The sequence below is a fragment of the Anguilla anguilla genome, chromosome 4, assembly GCF_013347855.1.
Source record: "Anguilla anguilla isolate fAngAng1 chromosome 4, fAngAng1.pri, whole genome shotgun sequence".
NCBI lineage: Eukaryota > Metazoa > Chordata > Actinopteri > Anguilliformes > Anguillidae > Anguilla > Anguilla anguilla.
In genome coordinates this window covers 68,092,249-68,113,017 of record NC_049204.1, presented here as the reverse complement: position 1 = coordinate 68,113,017, position 20,769 = coordinate 68,092,249, and the positions used below count along the sequence as shown (strand labels likewise).

General features: G+C 47.7%; 2 protein-coding genes across 6 annotated transcripts; one reads left to right on the top strand and one right to left on the bottom strand.

Annotated features, from left to right (window-relative positions):
- Positions 1–639: 639 nt before the first annotated feature.
- Positions 640–13,214, bottom strand: paics (phosphoribosylaminoimidazole carboxylase, phosphoribosylaminoimidazole succinocarboxamide synthetase). 4 transcript variants are annotated; one of them, XR_004764880.1, is made up of 15 exons: positions 12,487–13,214; positions 10,573–10,941; positions 9,953–10,366; positions 9,516–9,584; positions 7,898–8,079; positions 6,207–6,243; positions 5,326–5,523; positions 4,260–4,438; positions 3,808–3,987; positions 3,603–3,716; positions 3,117–3,200; positions 1,832–2,012; positions 1,544–1,702; positions 1,065–1,459; positions 640–992 (listed from the first exon to the last, which is right to left on the bottom strand). XR_004764880.1 is itself a non-coding variant. In XM_035414536.1 (15 exons), exons 2-15 carry the CDS (start codon positions 12,629–12,631, stop codon positions 1,293–1,295), a joined length of 2,478 nt encoding a protein of 825 aa, XP_035270427.1. In that variant the 5' UTR covers positions 12,632–12,762; positions 12,951–13,214; the 3' UTR covers positions 640–1,292. The 4 variants fall into 4 exon arrangements, 3 of the variants coding, with proteins under 3 accessions (XP_035270427.1, XP_035270426.1, XP_035270429.1); XM_035414536.1 differs by having other exon boundaries at positions 640–1,459; positions 12,487–12,762; positions 12,951–13,214; XM_035414535.1 differs by having other exon boundaries at positions 640–1,459.
- On the top strand, positions 6,519–20,675 carry ppat (phosphoribosyl pyrophosphate amidotransferase). 2 transcript variants are annotated; one of them, XM_035414540.1, is made up of 12 exons: positions 6,519–6,648; positions 6,957–7,115; positions 14,669–14,735; positions 15,937–16,143; positions 16,600–16,712; positions 16,975–17,120; positions 17,519–17,591; positions 17,845–17,996; positions 18,398–18,525; positions 18,686–18,907; positions 19,076–19,196; positions 20,016–20,675. In XM_035414540.1, exons 2-12 carry the CDS (start codon positions 6,988–6,990, stop codon positions 20,183–20,185), a joined length of 1,527 nt encoding a protein of 508 aa, XP_035270431.1. In that variant the 5' UTR covers positions 6,519–6,648; positions 6,957–6,987; the 3' UTR covers positions 20,186–20,675. The 2 variants fall into 2 exon arrangements, with proteins under 2 accessions (XP_035270431.1, XP_035270430.1); XM_035414539.1 differs by lacking the exon at positions 6,519–6,648 and having other exon boundaries at positions 6,766–7,115.
- Positions 20,676–20,769: the final 94 nt, after the last annotated feature.

Sequence of the window (20,769 nt, the reverse complement as noted above, 5' to 3'; positions counted from 1 at the left end):
ACTATTTACTGTTATTTATCCAACCTTGTTTGTCTGCTGTTTGTTGTTGCGCCACTTTCACTACTGCTGCCGTTTACCCTAATTTTTACCTTGATTTTAGTTTTGTCCTTAGGTCTTAAATGTTTTTTATATCATTCAATCACCCTGTTTGTTTCTGTCTTTTTATGTACAGAACATTGAGTTGCACCCTCTGTCGGAAATGTGCTTTATAAATAAAGTTTAATAGATTGATTGATTGATTAATTTTAGAATGGATACACCCAAGGCATCTCTGGGACTTCAAAAGGGTTCAACTCACACCCTCCCCACCCCCCAAACCACACTCCTGCCTGTGCTACCTCAAAGCAACACACACCTCCAATTACATGGCAGTTCATTAAATGAATTATTTGAGGCATACTGACTGAAAAATTGAAAATTGAAAAATTTCTCCCCCATCCCTGATAGTATGATGTAGAATAAGTGTGGTGGGAAAAGCTGCTGTCCTTATTGGGCGGTCACTGTCACTGGTGCTTTAACTGATCGCTGTAGAAATGGACGCCAAGTCTGTCAATGGGAAACCTTAGTTTGTAAAAGGGATTGAGGATATTGTGATCTTGGTCACTGCATAGCACCCACCCTCGAGACATGAGGAGACAGTTTATCACATGTGAAAAATGCTTTATTTCAGGGAATGTACTGTAGTGCCAACACCATTCATTTAAAGGGATCATTCATGTACTGGAGTTACATGACAGCTGAATGACAGTTCAGGATCGTTCACTTTTGGTTTAAAAGGGATAGTTTTTCAAATATTGATTCAGGGCAATGTAAGGTTTAGGTCAGCCCTGACCATTTTTGTGTGAAATGTTTTTGCAGAAATTCCCAGAAACATCATGTTTAGAGGCATTTTAGTTAAACAGGTTACTGTGTGTTTGCAAAGGCCAATAGGCTGCACATATAAACAGGTCAAAGATGTTTTATACAGTGATCGTACTTCTTTCTTTAAACAGTGGCCAAAAATAAGGTAAGATGTAATTTTTTGAAAAGTGATCAGGTACTAAACAGATGTACGACCTCCGGAGACATAATGTTCCCGTGCAAGTTGCTTTGGAGTTACTAGAGCGCATTTTCCTGCTATAAACCGCAAATCCAATACTGCTCCAGCCATTATAAAGCCAGCATGAGAAACTTCTGGATCTAAAATGGCCAGAAAAGCACCAAAAAAAAAAAAAAAAAAAAAAAAAAAAAACCTTGTCGAGGCCAGTCAAAAACACAGTAAACCTGAAATACTATTAAAAAAACTGGCCCTTTCACAGACTGGAGCCCTGGAGCTTCTGGTCAGCATGTTTGAGGGAGATCCAGGTGTTGAGCATAGAGGCTCGCAGCTTGGACCAAACCAGGTGATCAGTGAGCCCCAACACCTGTGCAGCAAACTGCGCAGCAGCATCTGGGGAGAGAACAGTGGAGCAGCCCAGACCTGCAGGAGCACAGGACACGTCAGAAACATTCTGCACACGCATGAACACACGCATGCACACACACGTATGTACATACGACCTACCACTCGGCATACGCAGGGAAGACCACACGTCCTGGGCACCCCAGTCAGGGGTAAGGGGGGGGCAGTTAATGACGGGGTACACGGTGTTGCCTGACATCACCGGCCCGAGTCCGTTACTACGCCCGGCAACTGCCACAAACACAGTCGGGACGCCGTCACCTGACAAACACACACAGCAGGATGAGACCTCACACCCAGCACCCCTCCCCCCAGTGCCTAACCCCCCTCCCCTCCATGCCTAACCCAAACCCCCATCCCTTCCCCCCAGTGTGCCCCCCCGTTCCCTACCTTCATACTGGGCCTTGATGCGCAGGGTCTCGTCAGGGCCCTTGTGGGCGGAGCTGACCCTCAGGCTGCAGGGCACTCCATACGCAGCGCAGGCTGAGCGGATCCTCTCACAGTGAGCCAGGTCCGACACAGAGCCCATCAGAACCAGCACCCTGCCGCGGGCTTGCGGCTCCAACAGCAACTACACACACACACACACGCACGCACGCGCACACACGCAAGCGCACACACGCACGGACACACGCACGCACACACACACGCAGCGTGGAACAGTTTGAGGGGTCTTTAAGGACATGCAGTACATTACACAAGACCTCTCCCCTATGGTGATGGGGGCCATGGAGTTTGTTTACGCTGATCCTGAGCCAATCTCCAACCTCAACTGCCTAGTTGTGAAAGACTCCTAATATGAAGTCAGCAATGGGGAATAGATTTCTGTGGTCAAAGAGAAGTTAATGTTTTACAAGGTAAAGATGAGCTCTGATCTTCCATGTTACACAGGGGACTGTAAGGTCACACTAACACTAAGGCTGAGCATGGCATGGATAGGATAGTCATTCAGAGGCCAAATCAACTTCCTGCACAAAACTGATTTAAAAAAGCCCTATAGTCACAGACCCCTCAAAGCCACACCCTTGAGTAAAAGACCCCTCTAAGCCACACCCTATAGTCATAGCAGAGTTCAAAGACAATAACCCAAACCTGCATTTTGTTAAAATAAGTTTATATTCAACATCAAAAAACTGGAAATATGGTTTCAGCAACTGTAAGTGGTTAAGAGATTAAAGACAAACACTGGCATACAGGGGGGCTGCAGGGAGGCTGAAACCCCCTCAGTCTGAATGAGCCCAACGCCACAGCCTGTAAATATGCTCCTGTGAGCCCTAACACAGCGCAAGGGACCGTTACAACACAGTAACGGTAACAGAGCAGGAGTAACAGTAAGAAAGGAGTAAGAGAGCAATAGTATGAATAGAGCAAAGTCACAGTGAGAGAGAGTGCACTATGGGTAGAGAAGAGTACCTCCACTCTCTCCAATACCCATTTAAACACACAGAGAAAGAGTGCACTATGGGTAGAGAAGAGTACCTCCACTCTCTCCAATACCCATTTAAACACACAGAGAAAGAGTGCACTATGGGTAGAGAAGAGTACCTCCACTCTCTCCAATACCCATTTAAACACACAGAGAAAGAGTGCATTATGGGTAGAGAAGAGCACCTCCACTCTCTCCAACACCCATTCAAACACACTGAGAAAAAAGAGTGCATTGTGGGTAAAGTACCTCCACTCTCTCCGATACCCATTCGAAATTGCGCTTCACGATCTGCATGGCCTCAGGTGTGACCTCCTTCAGATCCCTGTACACCTGCAGAAAAACACACATGCTATCAGAACCCATACAAGGACACAGTTACAGTCTGATTACTTATTATTCCATACACACCTGCACCCGCAGCCCCGCCCACACACCTGCACCCAGAGCCCCGCCCATACACACCTGCACCCACAGCCCCGCTCACACACCTGCACCCAGAGCCCCGCCGATACACACCTGCACCCACAGCCCCGCCCACACACCTACACCCAGAGCCCCGCCGATACACACCTGCACCCAGAGCCCCACCCATACACACCTGCACCCGCAGCCCCACCCATACACACCTGCACCCAGAGCCCCACCCATACACACCTGCACCCAGAGCCCCACCCATACACACCTGCACCCCCGCCCACACACACCTGCACCCGCAGCCCCACCCACACATACCTGCTTATCTTTCTGCTGGCTGCGGTCGCCTGCAGGCCACAGCCTCCACGAGTCATTATCAATCACATCGGCCAGGACCACCTCCTTTGTCACCACGTTCACTCCAAACTCAATCTATGAAGCATCAATTGAGAACTGCAGCATGAAGAACTGGACACAGCTGTGTCAGTGACTGCCCACCAGGGGACAGCATTGAGTACCTTACCTTCATGTCCACCAGGGTGCAGTTCTGCGTAGCCCACGCTCTCTCCAGAATCTCAAAGATGGCAAGTGTGCTGTGGCTCATGATGTCCACCTCACAGCGGCCGATACTCAGCCCCGCCAAGCAGAACTGAGCCTCCAGCAGCTGCTCCTCTGACCACTGGGGGTCGTTGTTGGCATCATCCTGAAAAGGAACCACGTAAAAGCAGAAGCAAATCGCCAGTTATACAGAAGCTTATTAATGCTATGATACGTCACTGTGACGGTAGTGTAACAGTGTTAATGTCGGAGGGTGATGTAACAGTGTTGTTGTAACAGGGTGGTGTAACAGTGTTAGTGTAACCGGGTGGTGTAACAGGGTGATGTATGTGACAGTGTTGGTGTAACAGGGTGGTGTAACACAGTTTATGGGGGTTGTGTTTCCAGGTCACTACTTCAATCTCAGAGGCTGTATACCTTAAAGAACATCTCAATCTTGGGTGGGGAGAACCTGTACCCCTCCTTCACTCCAGGGTTCCTCTTCAGGAAGGACCCAGTTGCCACTCTCCTGCACACCCACTCGATAGGGATCATCTCACAATGAGCCGCCACAAACGCGGTGTCTGAGTGCTGCTTTACAAAGGCAGTCTTTATCCCTGACAAAATACAAAGCAGTGCCACGCTAGTTACATACTACAGCAGCAACATGCGCATTAGTCTGCACATTGCAGAGACATGCGCATTAGAGACACACTGCAGTGTGATGCGCATTAGAGACACACTGCAGTGTGATGCGCATTAGAGACACACTGCAGTGTGATGCGCATTAGAGACACACTGCAGTGTGATGCGCGTTAGAGACACACTGCAGTGTGATGCCCATTAGAGACACACTGCAGTGTGATGCCCATTAGAGACACACTGCAGTGTGATGCGCATTAGAGACACACAGCAGTGTGATGCGCATTAGAGACACACAGCAGTGTGATGCGCATTAGAGACACACAGCAGTGTGATGTGCAGGAGGGTTACTGTACCACCAAGCAAGGGCTTCAGAAGCTCTGGGTGGAATCGATATCTTTGACTCAACAGACATCATCTTTGCCTAATGAAGAGCCGTCTGCTGGGTCACATGCAAGGCCTTCCCAGTTCCGCCAACATGATGAGGAGCACATGGTCTGCACTCACTCCTAAATTACTTCAGCGAGGAAGCCCAGCCTTAGTACAGCACTAACTCTACTACCAGCTTCAGAAGCCAGGCCAAACAGAAGACTACAAATTCACACTGCAGGATATGGCCAAGCGCTAGAGGAAGCGCCAAGCTGTGTTTCATGCATTTTAAACACATCACTAAAGCCCTGGGGACCTGCTTCACCAGAACAGAACCAATATGCAAGAGAGAGCCCAGCTTTCCCACAGCCCCATTAGCATGTCAGTAGCGCTGAATGAGGATCTGTCTCTGAGGCTTTACTGACTGATGCCAAAAGCAGCTCTTGGGTTGGCCCAGTGCCCACTGGGTTCAGTGTTGGGTCTGAAAGCTTACCAGCATCCTGGAGCAGCCTGAACACACAGCTGGTGGTCCTGTTGGCAATAGCAGCTTTCCCCTCCATTTGGTCTTTGCGCACAGCATTTCCAGCGGTGATTTGGTCCTTGGACTGCACCAGCACGTGACCTGGCTGGTCCGAGAGCTCGTAGATCTCTTTAGTCTTCCCCTCGTTCAGTTTCTTACCAATCTTCAGGTCTTCACCATGAAACAATAGCAATTACCAGTGAGTCGATTGGGCGGGGCATGAAACAAAACGAACTACAGAACCAGAACTAAAAGCCAAAGAGGAGACTGTTCAACATTTCATGCACCAAATTACCGTATAAACTCTAATTAGCCTACGTGGTGAAATGTGCAAATTTTAAAGTGAAATTAAAATGTAAGAAGTATGTCCGTTTTACAAAGACGAATCAGTTTTATGTAACTTCTAATCCAAAACAAGTTAGCTTACAAAGCATTAGTCGACTTTTGCCAAAATGTGTTATAAAAACGTGCGGAACGGATTTCCACCAAAACCTACGGCGTTTTTCAAACTAATAGTAATAACTGAAGCTATACCGTGAGCTATAACACGAGCATGCTACATGGGCAACTCCAATGCGTTTTTCAGTAGGAATGGCCTTTAGCAACATCCACCAGCACTCTTGCATTGCTCCTAGCGCCGCGGATTGTATTTTACTCATTACCCATGCGTTTCACTAGCTAGCTAACCAACTAGAAATATGAAGTATGAGAAATATAAATGAGAAATACAGAGAAAGCAAATCCAACTTTCTTCCTGTCTTAGCAGATGGCTACATGCCCGCCACAACTCAGCCAACAATCTAAGCAAAAACGTAATGAACAAAGAAAATGAATAACTTAGTAAATCTTCATACCTGGTGCAGACGCCATTCCAGTTGAAGGTATGTGTTCCTGTAAAATATTTTTCGTAAGTTTCAGCAAATGTATTCGTCAAGGCAGATTTATAATCAAATGACCACCTCACCAGACTGAGAGAACAAACGCAGACAGTCACCGGAGAAATAATCTCGGAACTATTGGAGTTCAGCAGCACCCCAAGTGAGTTTGCTCAACTCAGTCGATTCGAACAAGTCCAATCAGAATGCTGTAGTCCAATCCACGTGGAGACCACGTTTATTTTAAAAGTGATGCAATTACACTGTAAAAGTAATTGGCTAATATCCTACCTAAAACCAAATTGCAACAAAAAAATCTCTTTACAACAGTAAATTTCTCAGCGAATGGGTTAGCTCGCTAGATAAGCGGAAAAAGTTTATTGAAGACGCACATTGAGATCAAACCAAATCTACTTCTGAGGTAAATCCGTATTCAGTTGATGGCGTGTACGAGCACGTCGTTGAAAATCGACTCTTAACTTAGGGAATCAACATTTGGCAATAAACTAAGTACTTAAAATTACACAATAATGTCCACGCAAAACACACTTAAATGTAGGATACAACGAACGATTGCTGAAATCGTCCCCTACGTTACAGTTGGTCGAGCCATTCTTGCTTGTGTTGCCATGTCCGGAATCACGCACATGTGTTGTACCATAGCTGTGTACCAGCTCCTTGCTACATGGTCATCAGTTTAACTTTGTAAGCATTTGGAAACTCCTATAGGTTTGCCGGGTGAGGTGATCAGAAGTTGGAAATGGAGTTCGAGGAGTCGGGGATAGGAGAAGAATGCGGGGTGTTCGGGTGCGTGGCGGCCGGCGAGTGGCCAACTCAGTTGGAGGTTGCCCAAATTTTAACTTTGGGACTAGTGGCGCTTCAGCACAGGTAAGATATTTTCCTTTATGAAGCTGAACTCTGTTCCCATTACCTCTGACTATTTATAATCTGGACCAGCACTCTCTTTTACCTCGTCCTCCGACCAAATCAAAACAAACTCGTTTTTTAAGGAGCTCTGTGGATTAGCATTACCGCGCGATATTGCAGTTAGTACCATGTTCATTAAGGTGTATCAATCAATATTTTAAAAATTACCGTTAACACGACAAAGTTAATACTGTGAAGTCAGCTTTTAACGTTTAGCTGGACAGCCAACAACCTTTACATTGCAGGTCAGCTCGATACTTCACTGAATTGCGTATTGTTCCGCAGCAAAAAACAACGCAGTGGTTTCTGATACGTTGTCTCATTTACAGGATGAGATAAGTGAAAACTTTATCTCTAGGAAGCTGCAGGCACCATGGTTCACAAATTCCTATTTTACTTTGTGTCCTTCAAGAAGTCTGATCTCCTCAAACATTCTCATTCTGCGATAACACGCATATTTCTCAAAGCATTTTGACTTGGGGAAGGGAGAGGAGTTGCAGGGCCCCCATTTGACCCCCCCCCCCCCCTCACTATTATGTTCACAGGTCTCAGTTTAGTGCTGGTAATTCCGTGTTGTGAATAAAATGTTATATTTCAGAACAAACTGTGCTGATAATTTGCCTTTGTCCCTCAGGGCCGACGGCTTTATCACGGTATTACATTAGTGGAATTGCAGCATGTTTTTCTGCATTATTGGACCCCCCACTTCTCAAATTATTCTGCCACCTCTGGGTATTACTTGCCTGTTTCTGTGCCTGTGGGCCAGGAGGATCTGTGGAATGCACAGAGTTTATCTGGACTATTGGAATGTATTGACCTGGTTCTTCTTTACCCTGGAAATGCACGGTTTCTGGTGCAGAACAGCTCACACTTGTATCTTCTTCCTCCTGTTTGTGTAAAACTCGTTTGGAGGGCACACTCCACTCTGAAACAAACAAAAATAATCCAGTTGAGAAAAAGGAAAATTTATATTAATTTTTAAGTAATATTTCCCATTGTGAACGGTGCATGGATGTTTTGACGCTGCAGGGAATGTCACGTGGATATTGCGATGCTGCAGGGATGTTGCATGGATATTGCAATGCTGCAGGGAATGTGACATGGACATTGCGATGCTGCAGGGATGTTGCATAGATGTTGCAATGCTGCAGGGATGTTGAATAGATGTTGCGATGCTGCAGGGATGTTGCATAGATGTTGCAATGCTGCAGGGATGTTGCATAGATGTTGCAATGCTGCAGGGATGTTGCATAGATGTTGCAATGCTGCAGGGATGTTGCATAGATGTTGCGATGCTGCAGGGATGTTGCATAGATGTCTTTTTGCCCACTTGCAGAGTGTGTCCTGTGTGCTACAGGGCAGAGTCGGTGTCATCACTGTCCCATGCTGGATAGACAGTGACCTCAATTCTTTGGATTTCATTTCTTTAAACCTTCCAGGAGTGCAGCTGCTGCCTCACACACACACACACACTCACTAATTTTTCTGCTAGCTTCCCTCTCTCTCTCGCTCTCTTTCTCTCCCTCTCCCTCTCCCTCTCTAATTTCATTATGAGACTCATACCGATGTCACCAGACCCAACCCCCATGAGCACGTGGACAAAACCTGAATTGGAAACATTTGTCCCTTAAAATTAAGGTTAATTATGGAAGCCTTAATATGAAGGTTAATTATGGAGGCCTCATTATTAAGGTTAATTATGGAATCCTTAATATTAAGGTTAATTATGGAAACATCAATATTAAGGTTAGTTATGGAAGCCTTAATATTAAGGTTAATTAGAACGACCTTAACATTAAGGGTGATCGTGGATGTTTTAACAGTAAGGAAAATAACAGAAACTTGAACACTAAGATAGGGAAGAGTGATGTGGTGCTTTAATATCATCCAAGCTGCAGTTTCAGCCTTGGTGCACCTTTTCTCACACACCGTGGAGATCGTCCTTCAGACTTTTCAGATTAGTTAGTCCAGGTATGATTGCTGACCAGCTAACATGCTAACCAGTGTTGTTTGCTTTAAAAAGTCAAAATGATACTTGAGCCAGTGGTGATGGCTTTTGTCTCCATGTTGAAGTAGAACTGCACCCAGCATGTAGCACAGCATAGTATTGTCTCCACTGCGTCTTTGTGACCTATCATGGCTGCTTGCCATTTCATGGCATGGGTTTGTGACAGTATGATCCATGGTAACTATGGTGTCATGGTATCAATGAGTAACCTTAATGCACTGCTGTAAATTAACTAAATAATCTGTCAAATCATTTGACAAACTGCGAGAGGCTTGGGTTTGGGCATATCGCCTGCCCCTGCGCTAAATTCTGCTGGATTAAGGTTTGGACTTTTTCTGAAGGGCTGCGAGTACCTCCATCTGAAGCCTCTCTCTTCAGCCCTCTGCTCTCCTTTGTTCTCTCTGTGCCGGAGTCACTGTTCTCTGTGGGAAACACACATTCTTCATACACAGGGCCTAGAGAAACTGCTAAAGAAAGCTGTAAATTGTAAACAGCTGGTTGCTGGAGCCCCTCTGGAGGTGAGCATTCACATTATGAAGTATTTGTTACCATCAGGCCCACAATAGGATTACCTGGCTCTCAGTTACCTGTACAGGTGTGGGCAGTACATTCAAATTAACATTAATTATTTGGAAGATATTGTCTTATTCAGACCGACCTGCTAATAGGATAGTTTGGTAAAAGAGCGGTAACAATACCTTGTCATAAACAGTACGTATCCTTACTATGGGTTGTAGGGACTACCTCTCTTACCTGTGCAGGTGTGGGCTGTTGGCTGTGGCTTGGTTACCTGTGCAGGTGATAGGTGTGGATCGCTGTTCTGGCTCCCCCTTTGGCAGGTGAGTGGGTGGAGCTTGCGCCATTGTGCCTTTGCTCAGAATGGCATCCACCTCCCTGTAGAAGCTGGGGGTGGAGTGGGCGTGGCTGGGCGGGGTCCTCTGCAGCGAGCGGGAAATGTATTTGAGGTTCTTGTACTTGGTGCGGCACTGCTTCCAGTCGCGCTCCACGCCCAGCCGCTGCAGACGCAGCGAGATGTGCTGGAAGACATCTCTGTTCCGCGCCGCGCTCTCCAGCCGCTGCCGCACAGGCTCCTCCCCCCAGATGGCGATCAGCGCTCGCACCTCCTCGTCCTGCCAGTTCCTCCCCATGTCTGCCCCGCCCCCTGGGCGCCAGTCAGAGTTTCCATCCAGAGGGGTGGTGTCACCTGTAGCAAGAAAAAATTAGAAGCTCAGACTCAAAGCGCCCCACAGTAGCAACAGCCAATCAAACGCCAGCCTGTAATGAGAGTGCTCAGTCACACACTAGTCTGCAACAGGAGTGCCTAATCACATGCCAGCACACTGTTGAATTCTCTGTTCTCGCCACAAACTGCACAGTGTTCACAGGTAGCTTTATGTGGACCAGTCTTACCCTGGTTCATGGGCGTGGCCTGGTCTCTCTCAGGTCCTCTCCAGGTGCTCCCCAGGTCCCTGCCCTGCTCGATGGCATCCACCTGGCTGTAGAACCTCATGTGCTTGGCGTCTGAGTTGGGGGTGGCGTGTGAGTTGTGGGCGCTCTTGTAGTCGTAGCGGAGGTTCTTGTACTTGGTGCGGCACTGTTTCCAGCTGCGCTCCACGCCCAGCTGCTGCAGCTGCCGTGACATCTCCAGGAAGATGCTCTTATTCCGCGCCGCACCGCGAAGCTCCTCCCGCCTCTCTGCCCAGGTGTGCAGCAGCGCCTGAACCTCTGCGTTCGTCCAGTGCTTCCCCAGCTCCACCTCCGCCTGCTCCGCCTCCTTACCTGGGGAACAGGTGTCAATCAGCCTCTCCTTTCACATCTCACTGCAGATTTCAATTTCAGGGCACCATAATGTTTGGGACAAATGGCTTCACCTGTGGATTTGTCAGGTGTTTCCTGTTGCTTCCTTAGAGCACATATTGGAGAGCTTTCAGTATGTCATCTTGTTTCAAGGCTTTTTATTGCCTTTGGAGTCTGTTATCATTGTTTGTAAACATGAGGCCTACAGTTGTGTTAATGAATTTTAAGGAAGTCATTGAGAGGCTGAGAAATAATGAAAAAAACAGTCAGATGTTAAGCCAAACCTTAGGCATACCAAAACCAACTGTGTGAATCATCAATAAGAAGAAAGAGCGCTGTTCAGCTCAGTAATCACAAAGGGGCCTGGTAGGCCAATAAAGACCTCTACAGTTGACCTCTACAGTTGATGACTGAAGAATTCTCACCATGAAGGAAAAACCTGCAAACACCTGTCTGACAGGTCAGAAGAACTCTTCAGGAGCCAGGGGTGGGTGTGTCAGAGGTTAGTGTCCACAGAAAACTTTGTGAACAGAACTACAGAGGCTACACTGCAAGATGCAATCCACTAGTTAGCTGCAAAAATAAGATACTCAGGTTGCAGTTTGCTAAGAAGTACTTAAAAGAGCCTGCAGAGTTCTGGAAAAAGGTCTTGTGGACAGATGAGACCAAGATTCACCTCACTTTATGGCAAGAGCAAAGTGTAGACTTAATGGGAACTGCCCAAGATCCAAAGCACCCCCTCTTCTGTGAAACGTGGTGGTGGGGGTGTTATGGTTTGAGCATGTATGGCTACCTGAGGTACTGGCACATTTGTCTTCATTGGTGATACCATTGGCAATAGCAGCAGCATAATTACAAGTTCAAGCAAATGGCCCCAAACTCATTAGACAGTGCTTCATTCTACAATAAGACTGTGATCCCAGATACTGGTAAAGCAACAGGGGTTTTTTTCAAAGCCAAAAATGGGAACATCCTTGACTGGCCATGTCAGTCACCTGATCTGAATCCAGTTGAACTTGTGTTTCATACGCTGAAGAGAACTTACTGCAACTAGCCCCCGAAATAAGCAGGAGCAGAATATGGCTGCAGTACAGGCCTGGCTGACCAGGGGAGATACTCAGCAGTGGTGTCTATGGGTCACGGACTTCAGGCAGTCATTGCTTGCAAAGGATATGCGACAAAGTACTAAACATGACTACTTTCATTTACAAAATATTAATGTTCCAGATGTTATGGTACCCTTAAATAGAGGGCTATTTATAGAAAAGTGCTGTAATTTCTACATGGTGAAATTAAATGAAAAAAATAAAAGCTGAGAATGTGCAGTTTAACCACACGTGAGTTTGATTACAGATCTAAAATTGTGCCGTACAGAGCCAAGTCAAGAAATATGTATTTGTCCAAAACATTATGGAGGGCACTGTTTGTGAAAAGGAGCGAGTGAGAAAAGAGGAGTTGAATAGTTGGAGTAGAAAAGAGTTGGAGTAGAGAGAGTTGTGTGTGTGTGAGGGAGTGTGTGTACATTACCTGGCCTGACTGTGGCTGTAAAATAACGACTCTCTTCCTGCCTGGTCCTGCTGGGCTCCTCCCCTTCCTGTGGCTGCGGCCCAGGTGCACCCCCAGGTGTGTCTGCAGGAGCCGGAGTGGAGGCCAGGTCCTGGTAATAGGCCATGGCCCAGCAGTGGTGCTGCTCCACAGAGGGGCTGACTGCCCTGCTATGCACAGCACTTCCTTACGGTGCTGCTCCTCCTCCTCACGCTGCTGCACCTCCTTACGCTGCTGTACCTCCTTATGCTGCTGCACCTCCTCACGTCACTGTACCTCGTCACGCTGCTGAAACTCCTTACGCTGCTGAATCTCCTTACACTGCTGAACCTCCTCACGCTGCTCCTCCTTCTCCTCACGCTGCTGCACCTCCTTACGCTATTGTACCTCCTCGTTAGCTGCTGAATCTCCTCCTCACGCTGCTGCTCCTCTTAACACTGCTGTACCTCCTTACACTGTGCACCTCCTTACGCTGTTGCACCTCCTCCTTACACTGTGCACCTCCTCATGCTGCCGCACCTCCTCTTCACGCTGCTACTCCTCCTCGCGTCGATGTACCTCCTTATGCTGCTGCACCTCCTCCTTACACTATGCACCTTCTCACGCTGCTGCACCTCCTCTTCATGCTGTGGCACCTTTAGCTCATGCTCTGAGCCCTGCAATGCTGCACCTCCTCTCTCTAAAGACTGCTTCTGCCTCCATTTTCCCCTGACCTGGAAATGCTTCCTAGCCCCTCCTCCTTCTACCCAGTTCCCTAGGCAACCAAACGGCTGGGTAGGCAGCAACCAGTTGGGAGGAAGATACAGCCTTGCTATTGGCTGAGGCAGGGTGGGGGGCTGACTGAGAGCGGGAGAGGGGCTGTGTGCCTGACTGTTCTCCAAACAAGGCAGCTCACAGGGACAAAGTGCTCCCTGCTGTTTCCCTGGGAACCATCACCAAACCGGTTGTGACTGGCTGCAGGCTGAGTATCTCTAAACCGGTTTACTCAAGCTTATTTCCCAGCTGTGTTTGTGTGTGTGTTCAGACTTGTGATTATGATCATGTTTAATAGGAGCTATGACATCTATTTGATGAAAAGCCGTAGGAATTGCAGTGATCAGGAAAAGAAGCTCACTGCATTAAGCTCATGAGTGCCTCTAATGACTGACAGGTCACAGGCCCACAATTTCAGACCATAAAATCCTGCAGTGTTTTCTCCGGAATGCTAAACACAATGGACAAGTAGATAAACAAAATAACTGTCAGAAGCAGCCAGTACAACTTGCCCTGCGATGTGAAGAATAAGAATCAGTCAGATTTCTGGGAAGGGGCAGTAAGAATTGCAGCTTAGTATGCCAGCGTGACACATTTCATTTGAATGCGGACAACCACTGGAAGCCAGTGTTTAAAAGTGTCATTATGTGATTTTGGGAGGTTGACGACCAGGTGGACAGCAGCATTCTGGAATGTTATGTTGATGATGCCTCTCATTATCCCATCCACACACTGGAGCAGAAAATTAATAGATACCAGACCATGGGGTCCATCTACACACTGGAACAGAGCCTAAACAGATACCAGACCATGGGGTCCATCCACACACTGGAACAGAGCCTTAACAGATACCAGACCATGGGGTCCATCCACACACTGGAGCAGAGACTTAATAGATACCAGACCATGGGGCCCATCCACACACTGGAACAGAGCCTTAACAGAAACCAGACCATGGGGTCCATCCACACACTGGAGCAGAACCTTAATAGATACCTGACCATGGGGTCCATCCACACACTGGAACAGTGCCTTAACAGATACCAGACCATGGGGTCCATCTACAGACTGGAACAAAACCTTAACAGATACCAGACCATGGGGCCCATCCACACACTGGAACAGAACCTTAACAGATACCAGAGAGCAGGGCTCATCCACACACTGGAACACATCCTTAACAGATACCAGACGATGGGGCCCATCCACACACTGGAACACAGCCTAAACAGATACCAGACCATGGGGCCCATCCACACACTGGAACAGAGCCTTAACAGATGCCAGACTGTGGGGCCCGTCCAAACACTGGAACAGAACCTTAACAGATACCAGAGAGCAGGGCCCATCCACGCACTGAACAGAGTTTTAACAGCCCTCTAATATCCATTTTAATATTTTTGTTCATCAGGGGTCAAGAAAGTGCTGGGATTGTCACAAGTAATGGGGCATCTCCACCAACATACACCACTCTAAAGGTAACGACATACTGCATTTTAGCAACAGGTACCATGACCAACAGCATAAATCAGCATATATCGGTCTAGTCACATACACCACTCTAACAGTGCATATCAGTTTAATCACATACACCACTCTAACAGTATATATCAGTCTAATCACATACACCACTCTAACAGCATATATCAGTCTAATCACATACACCACTAACAGCATATACCAGTATAATCACATACACCACTCTAACATTATATATCAGTCTAATCACATACACCACTCTAACAGTGCATATCAGTCTAATCACATACACTACTCTAACAGTATATATCAGTATAATCACATACACCACTCTAACAGTATATATCAGTATAATCACATACACTACTTTAACAGCATATACCAGTATAATCACATACACCACTCTAACAGCGCACATCAGTCTAATCACATACACCACTAACAGCATATATCAGTCTAATCACATACACCACTCTAACAGTATATATCAGTATAATCACATACACTACTCTAACAGCATATACCAGTATAATCACACACACCACTCACACCTATACTGTTGTTTATTTGGTTGCTGTGTGTGTGTGTTGCAGAGGATGGGGCTGGTGAACAGTGCTTTGTGTGTGTGTGTGTGTGTGTGTGTTGCAGGGGATGGGACTGGTGAACAGTGCTTTGTGTGTGTGTGTGTTGCAGGGGATGGGGCTGGTGAACAGTGCTTTGTGTGTGTGTGTGTGTGTGTGTTGCAGGGGATGGGCTGGTGAACAGTGCTTTGTGTGTGTGTGTGTGTGTGTGTTGCAGGGGATGGGGCTGGTGAACAGTGCTTTGTGTGTGTGTGTGTGTTTTGCAGGGGATGGGACTGGTGAACAGTGCTTTGTGTGTGTGTGTGTTGCAGGGGATGGGGCTGGTGAACAGTGCTTTGTGTGTGTGTGTGTGTGTGTGTGTGTGTTGCAGGGGATGGGACTGGTGAACAGTGCTTTGTGTGTGTGTGTGTGTGTGTGTGTTGCAGGGGATGGGACTGGTGAACAGTGCTTTGTGTGTGTGTGTGTGTGTGTGTTGCAGGGGATGGGGCTGGTGAACAGTGCTTTGTGTGTGTGTGTGTGTTGCAGGGGATGGGACTGGTGAACAGTGCTTTGTGTGTGTGTGTGTGTGTTGCAGGGGATGGGGCTGGTGAACAGTGCTTTGTGTGTGTGTGTGTTGCAGGGGATGGGACTGGTGAACAGTGCTTTCCAGCCAGAAGACTTGTTGAAATTGCGTCATGGGAATCTGGGAATTGGCCACACCCGCTACTCCACCACTGGAATATCAGAGCTGCAGAACTGCCAGCCCTTTGTGGTGGACACGCTGCACGGGAAAATAGCTGTAGCTCATAACGGAGAGCTGGTGAATGCAGCCAGTCTGCGCAAAAAGGCAAGTCTGAGCCTAAAGCAGTTACAGTGTGCTCCAGTCTGAGCCTAAAGTAGTCACAGTCAGTGTGCACCAGTCTGGGCCTAAATCAGTCACAGTGTGCACCAGTCTGAGTCTAAATCAGTCACAGTCCATGTGTACTAGTCTGGGTATAAAGCAGTCACAGTCAGTGTGTACCAGTCTGAGCCTAAAGTAGTCACAGTGTGCACCAGTCTGAGTCTAAATCAGTCACAGTCCATGTGTACTAGTCTGGGTATAAAGCAGTCACAGTGTGCACCAGTCTGGGTCTAAATCAGTCACAGTCAGTGTGCACCAGTCTGGGCCTAAAGCAGTCACTGTACATGTGCACCAGTCTGGGTATAAAGCGGTCACAGTCAGTGTGTACCAGTCTGGGCCTAAAGCGGTCACAGTCAGTGTGTGTACCAGTCTGGTGTGTGTGTTCACTGTTGCTTTGTGCAGGTAATGCGTCATGGCGTTGGGCTCTCCACCAGCTCAGACAGTGAGCTCATCACTCAGCTGCTTGCCCTGACTCCGCCCATGGAAGAGAAGGACACTCCTGATTGGGTGGCTCGGTCAGTTACAGTTCATCCTAGGCCATAGCGACACACATTTACACCTGTCTGTCCACAACAGGTTCTTTGCTTTCACCTCCTGCATGACCATTGTCAGAGTCATCCACTTCCTCTGCTCTGAGCCCTGCGCTCAATGCTTTGTGAAAGGGTGTTTTTGATCTCATTTCCATGGTACTGCTGATATTAAATATGATGCCAGATAAGGTCACACAGCAATCATTGGCTTTGTTTCTCCCTGCTGTGTGCTGTTCTGTTTCTGCAGAATAAAGAACCTGATGTCTGAGACCCCCACGTCCTACTCTCTGTTGGTGATGTACACGGACGTTATTTACGCTGTGCGTGACCCGTACGGAAACCGCCCGCTCAGCATCGGCCGCCTCGTCCCCATATCCAAACTGCACACTGCAGGTGCCCACGCTGCACCACACACCTCCGGCACCTCCATGAGCGGGCAGGAGTGGGCGGAGTTCGGGTGGAGTTAGCGTGGGTTTGGGTGGAGTTCGGGTGGAGTTAGAGTGGGGTTGGGTGGAGTTCGGGTGGAGTTAGAGTGGGGTTGGGTGGAGTAAGGGCAGAGTTAGCGTGGAGTTAGTGGTGGGTTTGGGTGGAGTAAAGGCAGAGTTAGCGTGGAGTTAGTGGGTTTGGGTGGAGTAAGGGCCGAGTTAGCATGGAGTTGGGTGGGGTTTGGGTGGAGTAAGGGCAGAGTTAGTCTGGAGTTGGGTGGAGTTAGTGGTGGGTTAGGGTGGGGTTAGCGTGGGTTTTGGTGGGATTGGGTTAGACTAGGCCAGCTAACCGTTCTGTGTTTGTAGGTGCGGGAGATGGAGACACTGAGGGCTGGGTGGTGTCTTCCGAGTCCTGCAGCTTCCAGTCTATCGGAGCACGGTGAGATCACGTTTCCTTGGCAACCTTTTCTACTACCACAGTAACCAGCTTGTGTCCTGGCTGTACCATAGGGTTATTCCCTAATGCTAACATGATTTTATGAATCTTTAATAATATATATACACACACAAATATTTAATATTCTGAGTATCTCCTGTTTAATCATTTACGATCCCTCCGCTCATCCCCCGAGTGTCCCGTGTGATGGGCCCAGTGCATTGTGGGAAGTGAGCCGTGTGTGTCCTGGCTGCAGGTATTACCGGGAGGTGGAGCCGGGAGAGATCGTGCAGATCTCAAAGCATGGAGTGAAGACCCTCAGCGTGGTGCCCAGGCCAGAGGGGGACCTCCCTGCTTTCTGCATTTTTGAATACGTTTACTTTGCAAGACCTGACTCCATATTCGAAGGCAAGGTTTTCGTTTTCCTTTCTTTCTGAAGGTGTGCATTTAAAAACACCCAATCCAGGCTCTCACACCTGGACTAACCCTAACCCCAAACCCACACCCAACCCCAACCCCACCCTGACCTCTTTTGCCCTCAGCATGGGCAGTAGAGGCTGTTTCCTGTTACTTCCCCAGCTTCACCGCCTAGCCCCTCTACCCCTCCTGTTCCTGCAGTACGTACGCTCTGCCGTCAGGACAGCAGAATTGTTCTCCATCTTGATATGCAGACTGAAGATTCGCCTCTTCAGACTGCATCTGAGTGCCTATCTCCCTCCCACCCCCCCGTGCCTCGCTCTGCTCCGCTAACCTGTGATTCCGTACATCAGAGTGGTTGTGTTTCTCAGTGGCGCCCCCTGCTGTTGCAGGTCAGATGGTGTACTCAGTCAGGCAGCGCTGCGGACGGCAGCTAGCCGTTGAGGCCCCCACAGACGCGGACGTAGTCAGCACCGTGCCTGAGTCGGCGACACCCGCTGCCCTGGGATATGCACAACAGGTAAACCGCAGGTGACAGGTCAACTTGCCTACACTGCACGAAAGGCAGATATCCAACCGGAGCTTCTCTCTCACTGCGCAAGAGGCAGACGTCCAATTGGAGCTTCCCTCACTGCGCAAAAGGCAGATGTCCAATGGGACCTGCTCTGTCTCTCCTGTAGGCAGGGCTGCCCTACGTGGAGGTGCTGTGTAAGAATCGCTACGTTGGAAGAACGTTTATTCAACCCAACACCCGCCTGAGGCAGCTGGGCGTAGCAAAGAAGTTTGGCGCTCTGACTGACAACTTTGCCGGCAAACGAGTAGTTCTCATCGATGACTCCATAGTGAGAGGGAACACGATATCACCTATCATCAAGCTGCTGAAGGAAGCAGGAGCAACTGAGGTGAGGCATTCTTGGGGGGGAAAAAAACTTTATGAAAACAAAGCATCTCTTTGTGGGACCCCTGGATGTGTCCTTGCCTCACTTACTGGGGCATGTGCATTTTTCTTCATTCTTAAATATTCTTCGTAATGAAACAGGAATTGTGTTTCCATAAATGGCTTCCTGCAGGTCCACATTCGTGTAGCTTCTCCACCCATCCGGTTCCCCTGCTACATGGGCATCAACATCCCAACCAAAGAAGAGCTGATCGCCAACAAGCCCGAGTTCCAGGACATCGCCGGCTACATTGGTGAGTGTTACTATAATGTAGACATTACCGGCTATATTGGTTTTATCATGATAGCCCATCTACATACATCACTTTTGCACAGCAGATGGCACACTGTGTACAGTGTAATTTCAGTAGTGTATTGGGTAGTGTAGTTTCAGTAGTGTATTGAGTAGTGAGCAGTATGCTGGGTAGTGTAGTTTCAGTAGTGTATTGAGTAGTGAGCAGTGTGCTGGGTAGTGTAGTTTCAGTAGTGTATTGAGTAATGAGCAGTATGCTGGGTAGTGTCGTTTCAGTAGTGTATTGAGTAGTGAGCACTGTGCTGGGTAGTGTAATTTCAGTAGTGTATTGAGTAGTGAGCACTGTGTTGGGTAGTGTAATTTCAGTAGTGTATTGAGTAGTGAGCACCGTGCTGGGTAGTGTAGTTTCAGTAGTGTATTGAGTAGTGAGCACTGTGCTGGGTAGTGTAATTTCAGTAGTGTATTGAGTAGTGAGCACTGTGCTGGGTAGTGTAGTTTCAGTAGTGTATTGAGCAGTGTGTTGGGTAGTGTAATTTCAGTAGTGTATTGAGTAGTGAGCACTGTGTTGGGTAGTGTAATTTCAGTAGTGTATTGAGCAGTGTGTTGGGTAGTGTAATTTCAGTAGTGTATTGAGTAGTGAGCACTGTGTTGGGTAGTGTAATTTCAGTAGTGTATTGAGTAGTGAGCACTGTGCTGGGTAGTGTAATTTCAGTAGTGTATTGAGTAGTGAGCAGTGTGTTGGGTAGTGTAATTTCAGTAGTGTATTGAGTAGTGAGCAGTGTGCTGGGTAGTGTGTATAATGTACACTTCCTGTGCACAGGTGCCTCCAGTGTGCGTTACCTGTCAGTAGAGGGGCTGGTGGCGGCAGTTCAGGGAGGAATCCTGACGGAAAAGGATCAGAGGATCGACTCCAACCGCAAACCCAGCTGGAGAGTGGGGCACTGCACTGCCTGTCTAACCGGCAAATACCCTGTAGAGCTGGAGTGGTGATGACTGTATGCACAAACACACACTTACACAAACTCTCACACACAAACACACACTTACATTCACGCAAACACAAACTCTCACACAAACACACACTCACATTCACACAAACACAAACTCTCACACACAAACACACACTCACATTCACGGAAACACAAACTCTCACACAAACTCACATTCACACAAACACAAACTCTCACACACAAACACACACATTCACACAAACGCACACACAAACTGACACACACACAAACACACAATACTCTGTAGAGCTGGAGTGGTGATGACTATGCACAAACACACACACACTCACATTCTCACAAACTCACACACACAAATACACACTCACACACGCACACACAATACCCTGTAGAGCTGGAATGGTGATGACTGTATGGGGGGTTCTGTATGCATTTCAGTTATGGGATATGTTTGCAACCGATTTTATAATTGAATTGAATTTTATAAATTAAAGACAGACCTGGCTATAAAATGAGTGTCCTTCTGTTGACTCTCAGCTGGTTTCTAAAGTATTTAAAGGGGTTTCACTGAGCTGGTTTCTAATTGAAAGGGGTTTCACTGAGCTG

Excerpts from the sequence above, each read along its gene's own strand:
- paics (XM_035414535.1), bottom strand. The coding sequence starts at position 12,631 with ATGGCCTATTACCAGGACCTGGCCTCCACTCCGGCTCCTGCAGACACA. Across the intron at positions 10,367-10,572 it reads GGCCACGCCCATGAACCAGG|GTGACACCACCCCTCTGGAT; the intron begins GTAAGACTGGTC and ends TTCTTGCTACAG. Across the intron at positions 4,439-5,325 it reads CAGGCTGCTCCAGGATGCTG|GGATAAAGACTGCCTTTGTA; the intron begins GTAAGCTTTCAG and ends GTATTTTGTCAG.
- ppat (XM_035414540.1), top strand. The coding sequence starts at position 6,988 with ATGGAGTTCGAGGAGTCGGGGATAGGAGAAGAATGCGGGGTGTTCGGG. Across the intron at positions 17,121-17,518 it reads ATCCAAACTGCACACTGCAG|GTGCGGGAGATGGAGACACT; the intron begins GTGCCCACGCTG and ends CTGTGTTTGTAG. Across the intron at positions 17,997-18,397 it reads ACCTGACTCCATATTCGAAG|GTCAGATGGTGTACTCAGTC; the intron begins GCAAGGTTTTCG and ends CTGCTGTTGCAG.